Source organism: Fusarium proliferatum, assembly GCF_900067095.1.
Source record: "Fusarium proliferatum ET1 genome assembly, contig: FPRO_scaffold001, whole genome shotgun sequence".
NCBI lineage: Eukaryota > Fungi > Ascomycota > Sordariomycetes > Hypocreales > Nectriaceae > Fusarium > Fusarium proliferatum.
This window is the reverse complement of record NW_022194790.1, coordinates 752,646-765,189: the sequence shown is the minus strand read 5'-3', so window position 1 is coordinate 765,189 and position 12,544 is coordinate 752,646. Positions and strand designations below refer to the sequence as shown.

At 48.5% G+C, this 12,544-nt stretch overlaps 6 protein-coding genes across 6 annotated transcripts; 4 read left to right on the top strand and 2 right to left on the bottom strand.

Annotated features, from left to right (window-relative positions):
• Nucleotides 1-696: 696 nt before the first annotated feature.
• FPRO_01853 (uncharacterized protein) lies at nucleotides 697-3,118 on the top strand (the record flags this gene model as incomplete). The annotated part of the gene is made up of 7 exons (XM_031226862.1): nucleotides 697-890; nucleotides 943-1,737; nucleotides 1,786-1,852; nucleotides 1,900-2,086; nucleotides 2,141-2,324; nucleotides 2,370-2,528; nucleotides 2,578-3,118. 7 exons carry the CDS (start codon nucleotides 697-699, stop codon nucleotides 3,116-3,118), a joined length of 2,127 nt encoding a protein of 708 aa, XP_031074620.1.
• Nucleotides 3,119-3,314: 196 nt separating this feature from the next.
• On the bottom strand, nucleotides 3,315-5,048 carry FPRO_01854 (uncharacterized protein; the record flags this gene model as incomplete). Its single annotated transcript, XM_031226851.1, has 4 exons — nucleotides 3,315-3,478; nucleotides 3,533-3,639; nucleotides 3,692-4,720; nucleotides 4,768-5,048. The coding sequence occupies 4 exons, from the start codon at nucleotides 5,046-5,048 to the stop codon at nucleotides 3,315-3,317; spliced, it is 1,581 nt and encodes a 526-aa protein (XP_031074619.1).
• An 886-nt stretch (nucleotides 5,049-5,934) lies between these two features.
• On the top strand, nucleotides 5,935-6,766 carry FPRO_01855 (putative pyrimidine 5`-nucleotidase; the record flags this gene model as incomplete). Its single annotated transcript, XM_031226840.1, has 4 exons — nucleotides 5,935-5,969; nucleotides 6,017-6,045; nucleotides 6,090-6,551; nucleotides 6,600-6,766. The coding sequence occupies 4 exons, from the start codon at nucleotides 5,935-5,937 to the stop codon at nucleotides 6,764-6,766; spliced, it is 693 nt and encodes a 230-aa protein (XP_031074618.1).
• A 221-nt stretch (nucleotides 6,767-6,987) lies between these two features.
• On the top strand, nucleotides 6,988-9,289 carry FPRO_01856 (uncharacterized protein; the record flags this gene model as incomplete). The annotated part of the gene is made up of 5 exons (XM_031226829.1): nucleotides 6,988-7,069; nucleotides 7,119-8,494; nucleotides 8,542-8,988; nucleotides 9,038-9,172; nucleotides 9,236-9,289. 5 exons carry the CDS (start codon nucleotides 6,988-6,990, stop codon nucleotides 9,287-9,289), a joined length of 2,094 nt encoding a protein of 697 aa, XP_031074617.1.
• A 185-nt stretch (nucleotides 9,290-9,474) lies between these two features.
• FPRO_01857 (uncharacterized protein) lies at nucleotides 9,475-10,524 on the top strand (the record flags this gene model as incomplete). The annotated part of the gene is made up of 1 exon (XM_031226818.1): nucleotides 9,475-10,524. One exon carries the CDS (start codon nucleotides 9,475-9,477, stop codon nucleotides 10,522-10,524), a length of 1,050 nt encoding a protein of 349 aa, XP_031074616.1.
• A 61-nt stretch (nucleotides 10,525-10,585) lies between these two features.
• Nucleotides 10,586-12,244, bottom strand: FPRO_01858 (uncharacterized protein; the record flags this gene model as incomplete). The annotated part of the gene is made up of 4 exons (XM_031226805.1): nucleotides 10,586-11,081; nucleotides 11,133-11,236; nucleotides 11,288-11,812; nucleotides 11,864-12,244. The coding sequence occupies 4 exons, from the start codon at nucleotides 12,242-12,244 to the stop codon at nucleotides 10,586-10,588; spliced, it is 1,506 nt and encodes a 501-aa protein (XP_031074615.1).
• Between the last annotated feature and the right edge of the window lie 300 nt (nucleotides 12,245-12,544).

The window sequence follows — 12,544 nt, the reverse complement described above, 5'->3', positions numbered from 1 at the left end:
TCACGGCTGAGTGATGTGCTCATTCTTCTCATGACGTCCAAGATGTTGCGTCGTTTCTTAGCAACAGCTCAAAACGACATTTTATTGGTGTAAGCTTAAAGTGATCTGCGGGTTTGTAGGATTGCTCATCAATTCAACAAGATCTTTCGTGAGTTAATGGAGATTTTATCAGCTAAGACAATTGTTAGCAATGAAAATAATTCCAGTGCAATTGTGGCTTACTGCAGTGTATTGTGTCCCCGAGGATCCAGTCACTTTATAACACCAGCGCGCCTCATCAGAAGATGTCAGTCGTGCTCGCTCATCACAACCATTTAGAATATGTGTTTGGACAAGGAATATACACTTGACAGCAGCCATATAAATATCGGTTCCATAGCCTGGTAGATTCGAAGGAATTCTCCGCAAGTTTTATGATGCAAGAGATTCAGATAGAAAATCGAATAATAATCCGATCATTGAGCAACACGGCGTTGGTAATGCCATCCCTCTTCAACGTTATCCCATGCGCCTGATAAGATACGGAGCCAGATGATAAGATCAACATCCGCCAATAACAAGTCGAGCTGCTACGTCATTCCACCTTACGTAACCGTCATATTCCCGTAATCTCACGCTCACCCAAGTCACCGAGTCGGCGACTTGATCTCCTACCAACAAGCCGCTGAGAAATCACCAGCAACAACTCTAACCTCAATGACGGAATCGCAAAATCGTCAAAGCAGCGCAAGGTCGCCAAGCGCTGCACCTGGCCGGACACGCGTAGCTCGTGTGGCTTGCAAGGCGTGTCACGCAAGACGGGTAAAGTGTGACGCCGCTGATGGGCAGCCGTGTTGGCATTGTCGTACGCGCGATGTTATTTGTGAGTTGATAGACTCCAAACGTGGAAAGTAGGTAGAAAATTATGATATGACGAAGAATTGGAGACTCACTGGCTTGTAGATATGCTAGACGAAGTAATGCGCAACGCGTGTCAAGAAGAAAGCAGGCGCAGAGTCCGGTTGATCAACACGATACATTGAGCGACAGTATCGCAGTAATTACGCCTCAGAGTAACGAAAATTCGCAGTACCAAGATCAAAGCCAGCCTGTCCCTCCGACTATCGCAAGGGATAATGAGCCGGGTTCTCAGCAACAGAGCTTGTCCGGGAATGACAAGTCATACTTCCTGGGCGACTCAAGCAGCTTATCGTACATCGTCGAGATGATATGTAGTCCAAGAGGTGGTGTTAGCGAGCCCGTCAAAGTCCACTACCCCATACCAGCATCGATAGCAGACCGCGCAATTATTCCAACACGACCCCAAGTGGAACCACTTAGTGTACGGGATGCACTGACGATGCCGCCAAAAGAAATATCCGACCGTCTCGTGTATACCTTTTTCGAGATCATTCATCCGCCTTATCCGGTGGTAGACAGGCGTGCCTTTTCGGAGTTGTACAGACAGGGCAAAGCGTCGCCTATGCTCTTACATGCGATGTTCCTTGTCACGTTCATTCTCTGCGATGAGAGTCTTATACAGGCTGCTGGGTTCAGTGATCGGACCGCTGCTCGCAAACATCATTATCTTCGAGCGAAAACACTGTATGATGTTGATCATGAGACTGACCGGAATGTCCTCACAGCAGCAATCTTTCTTTTGGGGTTTTGGTGGAATGGACCGGATGACCAGAAAGACTCGTGGTTCTGGCTTGGATGTGCGACGTCTTGTGCGCAGTCTTTAGGGATGTATCGCTCGTATGTGGATCATTCGCCGTCTGTGAGCTGATACTGACTTGGTCGCAGGACGGTTGCTTCGAGGCTGAGCCCTGAGAAAAGAGCGTTGCGGAAACGAATCTGGTGGTCCATCTACGTTAGCCAAAGCAGTCAAATAATTGAGTGCCCTACTAACGCTTGTAGACTCGCGACCGACATACCGCAGCATGCCTCGGCAAGCCATGCAGAATCAGGGACGAAGACTGCGACATCGAACCTCTGACCGAAGAAGACTTTTACTTTGACGACAACCACAACGATCCTCTAATAGCCCGACAAGAAGAGTACCATACGGCTCTCGCGATAGAGATGACCAAGGCTGCCGAGATCCGTGAGTTCATTTCTACCGATGGCCTTTCCTCTCAGGTTCCTAACCTCTGCCTAGTCGGAGATATCGTAATCGCAGAATACAGTCCTCGACGACCTGACTTGGAACAATACAGACCAGACCGTCTGAAACAAAGACTTGAACAATGGGAAGCACAGCTGCCAAAGTGCATGCAGAGGGCCCAGCTTGATGAGACACTGGGCCCAGCGTTCTGGGCGACCCAGTTGCACATGGCTTACCAGTAAGCGATACGACAGCGGACAACATAGTAGCTGACGTATTCCAGGAACTACTACATCCTCCTGTTCAGACCCAAGGCAATCGAGGACCTCACACCGTCTGAAGCCGAAGGAGATATTTGGGCGCGAAGGGCTGCTGATTCCATCACTCGTATGACCGAGGATCTCCTTGCGGTCGGAGCAATGAGTAAATGTCAAATGCACATGCAAGTCGACCTCGCCTCCAATTCCACTCAGAATCTAACCTTTTCTCAGTGTCCCCGCTGTCTTCGGCGCCCTCTCCATCCACACCCTCGTCATCTGCCGCAAGGACCCCATCCGACGCCAACTCGCCGGCAACAAATCACGGCAATGCATCCTCGCACTAAGTGAACTCGCGAAGCACTGGCCCGTAGGGCTATGGATCATGAGATTCTTCGGCAACCTCATGCGAAGACTCACAGGTCAAGGGTCTGCAGTCTCAGCAGGCTCAATAGTTGACGTGACGTCGCGCATCGCAAACCGTAACCGTAATGAAGACTCTACTCTGAATACTTCCGCGGAAGTCAGTAGGGCAACGTCTCAGACTTTGGCGGAGAATGGGGGTCCGTTCACTGACGCCACAAACGCCCAAGTTGCTGGCGCTGTGATGGAAACGAATGATATCTTCCAGCAGCAGGCAGATCAGTTCGGGTTTGACAACTTTTGGACGGAGGCTACCATTGATGTTGATCTACTGCTTCAGCATGGTTTATGCCCATTGCTGCCCGGCAACTTTGGTACTTTCCCACCAATGGCAGATTCACAAGGCTTTTAGAAAAAGACAGGATTCTGGTCATACTTGCGAAATATAAGTCTTTAACTGGGTATGATGTCTATCTATTCTATGTGTCGCTGCTCTATAATGCTTTTTATCGAACCTCATCTATCGCACCCCAAACATAAGTGATACAGCTAACTTGAGGCTGGTCCAAATTACCTATCTCTTCCCCAAATCCTTTTATGTCATACCTTTAGATCTTTGAAGCAAATTTGCTCTTGGCTCGCAGCTTCTTGCCGTATCTGAAGAATAGATAAGGAAACGGCGCCATAGCAACCGTCAAGAAAGCTAGAAGACTGGAAGCCCATTGATAGCCAAGCGTCTCGTACATTTGAATGCCAAATAGTGGGAATGCCGCTATACGATTGTCAGTGACTGTTGTTTAGAGTCAAAAGAGCCAACTGGACGTACCTGCGAAGGAGCATCGGGCAAAGCTGTTGGCTGCCATGGCAGAAGCGGCGTATTGGGGGTAAGCGTCGACCAAGAAGGTGAAGATGCCAGTGAAGACAAGCATCATGCTGAGAACAGATGTTAGCCGATAATCGAGAAGACGAGACCACAGAAACTTACCCGCATCCAAAAACCCCCGATCCAATGATAGGCACAATCCAATGAATGCTGGGGTACGTCGTCCAAGCAAACCAAAACAAACCAATAGGGATAAGAACGGCTCCAAGAATACAAGGAGGAAGTCTGTACTCAGGCTCGCTGATGGCTTTTCCAGTCTCCTTCTCCTGCTCCGCCAACCATCGAAGTCGGAGTCTGGCCCAGAAGGGAGTCGTAGCTGTTGCAATAACAAATCCGACCAGGATTCCCAAAAACGTCATTCCGGTCTGCCAGAGACTCATACCCTGGTTCGTTCGGAAGATGAGAGGGAAAGCGCCGAAGAATAGATACAGGATACCGAGAAGGATGGCAGAGTAGAGATCCAGGCAAAGGCACATGGGCTCGAGGAAGAGCAGCTGAAAGGGTCGAAGGACTGACAGCTTGAGCGTCTCGAGGATTGGCTTCTTCGTATGCTCCATCGGCGCTCTGTAGGCCTCATTCCCAGTTTCCTTTCTCAACATTCTCGCCTTGTCTCTCAATAAAATTGGATGAAACGTCTCCGGCGCAAACACCACAATGGCCACCATAACGAACGCAGCCCAAATTAGCATAACATAATACGTCCATCTCCAATGTGTATTATAGTTAATAAAACCACCAATCAACGGCCCAATAGCCGGGCCGATAAAAGGCGCCAATGACACTAAACTCATAGGCTTCTGGATCTCATGCCGTTCGAAAACATCACCTGCTGTTCCGCCTGCAACGCTGAGGAACGAGCTGCCCGCGAAACCAGTGAAGAACCGCGCGATGATCATGGTCTCGATGTTTTGCGCTACAGCGGAAGGAATCGTCCAGATTATGAACATGGCCCATGAGACGAGGTAGATTGGTCGTCGGCCATAGTACTCACTCAACGGGCTGGTGAGCACAGGGCCGAGCGCGATACCTAGGACGAATGTTGAGAGGCCGAGGGTGGCGACGATCTGGGAGCAGTGGAATTCGGCGTTCATTTGGGTGTAGGTAGCTGTGTAGATTGAACTTGCGCATGTTCTGAACAAGTCAGCGGATATAGAGTGAAGATGAGGTTGGGGACTTACACGCAGAGACTTCCCATGCAGGCGATTGAGACAATCATCCATTTTCGCAACGTCGACATACTCCGTGGACATAAAGGGTCTTTGTCGCCGTCCCACGAAACTTCGAAGGATTCGCAGTCGGTGGTCAAGTTGCCAGCCTCCGTAGTCTGATCACTAAGATTGGCATTCTGATCATCCGTGTTATTTCCAGCTTCTGGTGAATTTTTCTCAAGGTCGCTGCTGGAACTGGCTCGCTGATCTGAGAACAGCTGCCCATCGTGAGGAACCTCTTTCTCACTCATTGTTGCTGTTGTAATGATACCATGCTAAGATAAGACCCTGTTTTTGTTCTCATGGGAGATACTGACGTATTTAAACCAAAAATAGGTAAATTTGCGGCTCCACGGCGCGCATCAGATTTGTAATGACGCTTTCTTTTTCACGGAGATAAGATGTGGGTATTCGCTATCGTGAGATGCCTCGGCGTCTTAAACATTAGTTCAACCCGTTAGTGCACTGTGATAGGCCCGGCTTTTGCGATTGCAGGGGGTGTTTTGGCCACCTCGGTTTTTGGCGCGGTTTTGCCAAAAGTCGGCGATTAAAGCTGATGGGAGAATTACCAACCTGAATGAGATTGTTGGTGAAAGGGCGTGGTTGTGCATGGTGTTTTGGGTCAATGTGGATGAATATGCCGAGTAATTCCGCAGTTAAAGAGCGAGATTGAGTATTTGAGTGTAACATTGTGGAAATTGTTACGAAGTGGCTGACTTTGATATTTCTTTGACAAATGCCGATGAGTGTTGTTCAATTCTCTCCTAAGATCGGCTCATCTATGTGCGCAAACAGTCTTATGAGACATGTGAGTGACTGTTTGCCCATAGATATCTGCTCGAGTTCTTTGTCTCCCAAAGATACCTACCCTGTAGATGCGCCATAAAACTGTCTTGTTTCGATAATGAGACTTCATGATGCAAAACAGTTTAGAGTTAGATAATTTAGTCAAAAGAGGTTGCGATGTTTATAGTATTAATTTGATTAACTCTCCTGGTGCTTTGGTGGGTTTGGAGTTCTGGTGGACATTCTGCCGGATTCGTCGATCAACAAGTCATCAATCACTCTTATTCAGAGCAAGTTTTCACATCAATCGTCAACATCAATCTCAGCACTTCGCGTAACACACCAGCCGCAATGGATCAAACCCCAGAAAAAATCGTCCTTTTCTTGTGGGAGCCCCTTCTGATCTCTTCAAAGCCATCTCTAACGGGTTTAGTGACATTGACAATTGTCTATACTCACGCAGTACGTCAAAGGTCAAGTCCTCATACGGGGCCTAACACGCGCAGATGACAAAGTCCTTGAGCACATGTCCCGCAACATCGACGACTACTTCAAGAAACATCTCGGCCTCTCGCCAGACGACGCAGAGCGCCTTCACAAGGATTACTCTCAGCAATACGGGCAGGCAATTGAGGGCCTGGTACGCCACCACCAAATTGACGCGTTAGAATACAACGCCAAGGTCGATGACGCGGTTCCATTGGACGACCTCATCAAGCCCAATGCCCAACTGAGACAATTCCTCGAGGACATTGATACTTCGAAAGTGAGGCTTTGGTTGTTAACCAATGCTTATGTAAACCACGGGAAAAGAGTCGTGAGGCTTTTGGGTGTTGAGGATCTTTTTGAGGGGTTGACGTATTGTGATTATTCTCAGGTCCCATTTGTGTGCAAGCCGCATAAGGAAATGTTTGACAAAGCTATGAGAGAAGCTGGAATCTCTGATGCGTCGAGGTGTTATTTTATAGGTAAGATGGATATTTTATCATTTTTAGGCCTTTACTGACACTTTTTAGATGACTCTCATAAGAACTGTGTCGGAGCGACAGAGGCTGGCTGGACTGCTATTCACTTTGTGGAAGAGGGACTTCCTGTACCTGATGCACCGGCGTCTCAGCATCGAGTTCGCCATCTTGAAGAGCTGAGATCGCTGTACCCCGAGTTCTTCAGAGTTAGAAAATGATACTGTCTCTATCTGCCAACAGTGTCCCGTGTGCTACCCCGCCAACCCCTGTCAAGTGCCCAGGATTAGAGCCGCATTACCCCTTGATCACCCCGCGTCGTTTCTTATCATACGTGTCTTATCGAGGGGAGACAGCACCTCCTCTCAAGGTTCAGTATTCACTTTCGAACAGTTACCACTTTACAACGGATGAAGCCTTCCCGCAAACAATTGCATCCAAAATGAAGCCAAAATTCTGCACCTTGTGCGGAACACACATTATTCAAACTTCAGCTGAGAAATGGGCTAGGGAATTTCGCGCGAGTAAGCTTTCCCGCCTAAATCAATCTCAGCCTAACACGGCCCCAAACAGTCTGGATCCAAGGTAACAACTTGGACGATGTGAAAGTTTCTGGCGTCGCCGCTAGGGACTGGAACGATCGAAATGATATCAGCAGCATCATTCCAGTGAGTCCAAATGCACGCTACGATGATCGACAGGTGGATGACGACGGCTTTCCCATTGAAGATGATGATGAGCATGAGCCAGATATCGAGATCTCCATCGTCAATATCGTTCATCCCAATCCTCCTCCCGAGTGGCGCTGGGGCTTCCTGTTCCACGATGTTTGCTGGTGTCTGTTGAACTTTGGAGGAAAAGTTGATCTTGGTGACCTCTTTCGACTCTGCGCCTCAACGCCTATCGGTCCTGACGTGCTTCTCAACTTTGGGCACGACTATGGTGGTGTTGCGGCACAGGATTATGAAGGGAGCATCGAGGTATTGGTGTCTCTCTTTAGAAAGCCCGAAAAGATGGGAGAAATGCTCAGGGCGAATCCTTTTGAGATCCCCGCTCTCAAAAAGGCCATCAACTTCTCTGCCCGTATGCAGCAGGATGCCTTTCAGTCCATTCTCGACCGATCGAACCTCAGCGCAGACAAGGATGTCTTCAATTACTTCCCTCCAGAGATCCTTGAGAAGATTGTGACGTTTCTCCCGTCTCCCAATGTTCACTCTCTTCGCCTTGCATCTCGTGTGTTTGCAACCCTCAGCCTGTCCGAACGCTTCTGGGTTTCACGATTTACAGAGGGACACGAGTTTGACTGCCTTCCTGAGGTGTTCGCTACTCCTCCGACATCATGGAGGGCCCTATTTCTCTCACTTCACATCTGGGCGTCTGATAACATGGGAATGGGCAACCGTAAACGAATCTGGCCGCTTGTCAAAGACTTCCACGAAACACTTGGCCAGATGAAAGACGTAGATTGCCTTGGGAACATCATCAACACGACTTTCGAGCCCGAGGCACCAAAGTCCATGCCGAAACGCGAGTCCTTAATGACTGCAGAAAGATACATTTCCGAACCTGTAACTCACTTCATGGGCGGCTCCCGGGCACTCCGAGCCCGGTTCGCAGAATTCCCCCAGAAACTTAGGATAATGCTCATGTCTGTATCATTTTTCGATACTCCAGATGGGGAATATATCTCTGGTCTCATGTTTGTTGGCGCCGATGGCGTTTTCGAGTCTCTTGGATACACTCACAAATCACAAATGGAACACATAACACTCTCCGAGGATCAATGTGTCAAAGGATTCGAAGTGGCCCTAGATGTGTGTGGCTTTCGGGCAATTGCGGCAATCACTGAGGATGGTACCACGTCCTCGTGGGCTGGAGATCCGTCAGACCACCCCAGGAGACGTCTCACCGATGTAGAGGGCATTTCTCTCATCATTGCTGAATTCGATGTAAGCTTTACTGAACCACGCAGTATGGGACCAAACTAATTCTGCAGGCACTTAAGCTGGTGTCGCTCAGTCGGGATCGTATAACAAAGAATTTAGAACCGAGGGATAGATTGCTCTGGCATCCCGAAATCCCATCTCCTGAATTATTCTTGGATGGAGTCCTACCCTTGGACGAAAAGAGGAGCTCAAATGTTCCCATCACGACGGTTTTCTTTGGAGAAAACGACGGTCGATACATAAGACAAATGGACTCGATAGACACCCACATCTACGACTGGTGTCACGTTGACCGCCTCAGCTTTGAGTTTATGGACGATAGCATTCAGCGATGTCTTGGGGATGTCGAATATGAAACAGAGCACTGCGATCGTGCCCCGATAAGATTCCCAGACCACGGCAGTTCTATGGGGCACATGGAAATTGACGGTGGAAGTGGCGAGGAGATTGAGAGTTTCGAGGTTCAGTTTGACAAAGGTATTATCATTGGACTCAAGGTAAGACTGATCATCTGAGAACGGAGAGAGTAAAGGCTGACAGTTGAAGTTCAATCTCAACACCAATCGCACTGAGCTTGTGAGTAATGGCGACGATCCCTTTGATTTGCCGTGGACCAAGGTTACTCCGCGTGGTAAAAGGATCATTGGCATGTTTTCTCAAGGCACTGAGACTGGATGGGGCGTAAGTTTGATTCTCCCTCTGTCGAAATATGCGTGTGTATGTGGTGCTAATCTTGTCTGACAGGCTAAGACGTTCCACAATCTGGGCTTCATTTCTACTAACGACGAACAGGGATAAACTAGATAATAGACATGTTTAAATCTGAACTATTGGATTGTCTGTTGATTTTATGCCGCATATGAATCCTATCATTCCTTCGTCTGCAGTCAGCCCAAAAATGGTGCTGACATAAGTTTCTCACTGGTGTCTTGATCAAAATCTCACTCACCATCCTTCCGTATTCTTTTAATTTTGAACAAAACATGGATTCGCCAAACAGAGTATTTGTCACGGGTGGAAGCGGTTTCTTGGGAGGACACGTTGTCCGACAACTGCTCAACGCTGCAGAAACTACTGTGGCTATCGTCAGCCGCCATCCCAAGATGCCAGCTGATGTTGCTGACGAGTCTCGCGTCTCGCTTCATGCAGCCGACCTGACAATACCGAGCCAGATTGACCAAATCTTTGAGACGTTCAAACCGCATGCTGTTATTCATACGGCCTCGCCGTCTTATGTGGATACACCTGCGAACCTGATCAAGGCAAACATCGATGGGACAAAAGCTTTACTAAAAGCTGCTTCAGCTTGTGCTAGCACACGCGCTTTTGTTTTCACGTCCTCTGACTCAGCTGTTGTACCTACGCAACATCCTCTATCTGAAGAACATTCTGTTCTATACGATGAGACGAACGCTCCAAATGCTTATGCAATGTCAAAAGCTGCCGCTGAAAGACTCGTCATTGCATCAAATTCAGAACAACTTCGGACTGCAGCTATAAGAATACCAGCCACATATGGCGAATACGACATGAACTTCGTGCGTCAACTCGTACAAAGCATTCGAAGAAAGGAGCACAAAATGCAAGTCGGCAATGATACCAAGGTCTTTGAGTTTCTGTACGTCAAGAAAGCAGCCGAGGCACATATTCTCGCCATGAGAGCACTTATGGACTCCGAGAAACGTGAAATGGCCGGGGGCCAGGCATTCTTCATCTCAGATGGAAGACCACAGAAGTTCTTTGACTTCTCTCGGAAGCTTTATGCCGCGGCTGGTTATCCGGTTGCATTGGAGGAGGTTACGAAAATTCCGTTTTTTGTGATGCAGGCAATGGCATCGACGGCTGAATGGGTTTACTGGATTATGACATTGGGATATATTAAGCCAGGTATGCGAAGGACTGCTATTGATCATTTAGATTCAGGATGCTGTTGGTCATTGGAGAAGGCGAATAGAATACTGGGTTACGAACCGGTTGCGGATCAGGATCAAGTCATTAGGAAGACAATGGAGTGGGCGATGAAAGCTTTGTGAGCGTCTGTTTGACGTTGAGTTCTGCATTTCTGACACTTGTGGGAAGTGAGGCCATATCTAGCTAATACACGTACTGGAAGTACTTATTCTTGAAGTCTGTTTCATCAAGAAGCCCCGCCTCCCAAGCTCTCTGCTGATTCTCAGGAGTATGAAGGTCTCGCCTTGACCTATTCCTCATCCACAACAACACCCAGAGCGCAACAAGACTTGCAACTTGAATGGCAATACATGTGAACATCATGCCCACTCCAAGCTCATACTGGGGCGCCTGATTAGACTTGAAGAAGAATGGTCCGACAAAGTTTCCCAGACAATACCCGATTAGCAACAAAGCGTTTGTTGTGATCTTTTTAGTGTGACCCGCTGTGTTGGCCATGGAGACGGACATGCTAAGTGTCCAGGTTGCTGTGTATGAGAAAGACATCCATAGACATGCTAAGCGAGCGTATGCGTCGCTGTGAGGGAGGAAATGAAGGCCTAGAACGCCGGCGAGGAAGGGGACGAGGCCGAGGAGCATGATCGGAATTCTAGAGTTCTTGATGACGGACGCACCCCAGCTGTAAGGCAGTGATTAGAGAGATTTCTTAGTAATGAGACTGAAGACTTACCAGGCTAACACGCATGCGATTAGTTGGACTGCGCCTGATGGCATCTGATATAGTGTCGTATCGAGGGTACTGAAGCCAGCACCTTTGATGATGAGACCTTGGAACTAAGACAAATCAGTCAGCAGCACTCCGAAACCTCGGAGGGAGATACCTACCGCGGACAAGCCTCCATTGGGCGAGTTACTCGTAAGGGCAAATAAAAATAACAACCAGGTCTTCATATCAAGCATCGCCTCCCAAAACTGCGTCATCTTAAAGTGCTTATTCTCAATACCTGTGCCATTTCCCTTCACCCTCGAAATAACTCTCGCTTTCTCATCAGCTGTCAGAAACTTTGCTCTCATAGGGGCACCTGGAAGTAAGAACAGGAGGATAACTCCCCAAGCAACAGTGATGGATCCCCAGATGATAAAAAGTACTCGCCAAGAGGGTAGAGCAGACTTGACGTGGCCTATACCAAAACTAGCTATACCAGCGATGATGTAGCCCATACCCGCGGAGCCAATCCATATACCCATACGGAGAGGCTGTTCTTTTCGCATGTAGTACATGCTGAAGAGGAGCATGGTGCCAGGGTTTATGGCTGCTTCGAGAGCGCCGAGAAGGACGCGCACGACGACGAGAGTTGTGAAGGAGGTGACGGCTCCGTGGGCCATGAGTACGGCGCCCCAAGCGATGACCTAGAAGACCTCAGTAAAACACGAATGGACCGGAAGTCGCAAGAGACTTACAGTTCCTGACATAAAGTAATTGATCGGAAATCGTTGAAGAAACATACTGGTCGGAAACTCCCAAATGAGATAACCGAGGTAGAATATGCCGCCGGTCCAGGAGAACTCATCTCCCTTGAGGTTGAGATCTTCTCTTAGCCCGAACACGGCAGCATAGCTGATAGTATTCTTATCAATTGACTGCAGCGCATAGGTGAAACAGAGAAGGGGCATAAGTCTCAGGTCTAGCTTCCATCGTAGAGCCTTATCGAGCTCAGGACTTGTCTCGATATCGTCTGCATCGCGGCACAGAGTCAAGGCTTCGGCTGTAGAAGCATCGTTTATGGTTCCCTCTTTGATAGACTGGGTATGTTTCAAGTCGTCTGTTATTTTCTCTGCCATTTTGTCAACAGTTTGTATGGGCGACGAAAGAGGCGACGACTGAGTCGGGCGTAGACATTTCCAGTCTTTATACGTATCCCCTCTTCTGGTCATTCGAGGTTAACTGATAGTTGATCAGTGGATAACAGGTCGCAATTCCCGCGGGAAACTCCACATGCGGATACCACGATGTTGTAGTTGCGATACGCGGCCCAGGGTGCTTATCATTACCCCTCAGCTACAATGTAACGTTGATATCGAGCATCAGTCGTACCACATGGCTATCTATCTCTCACCCGGCCTATAATCTGTATGCCGACC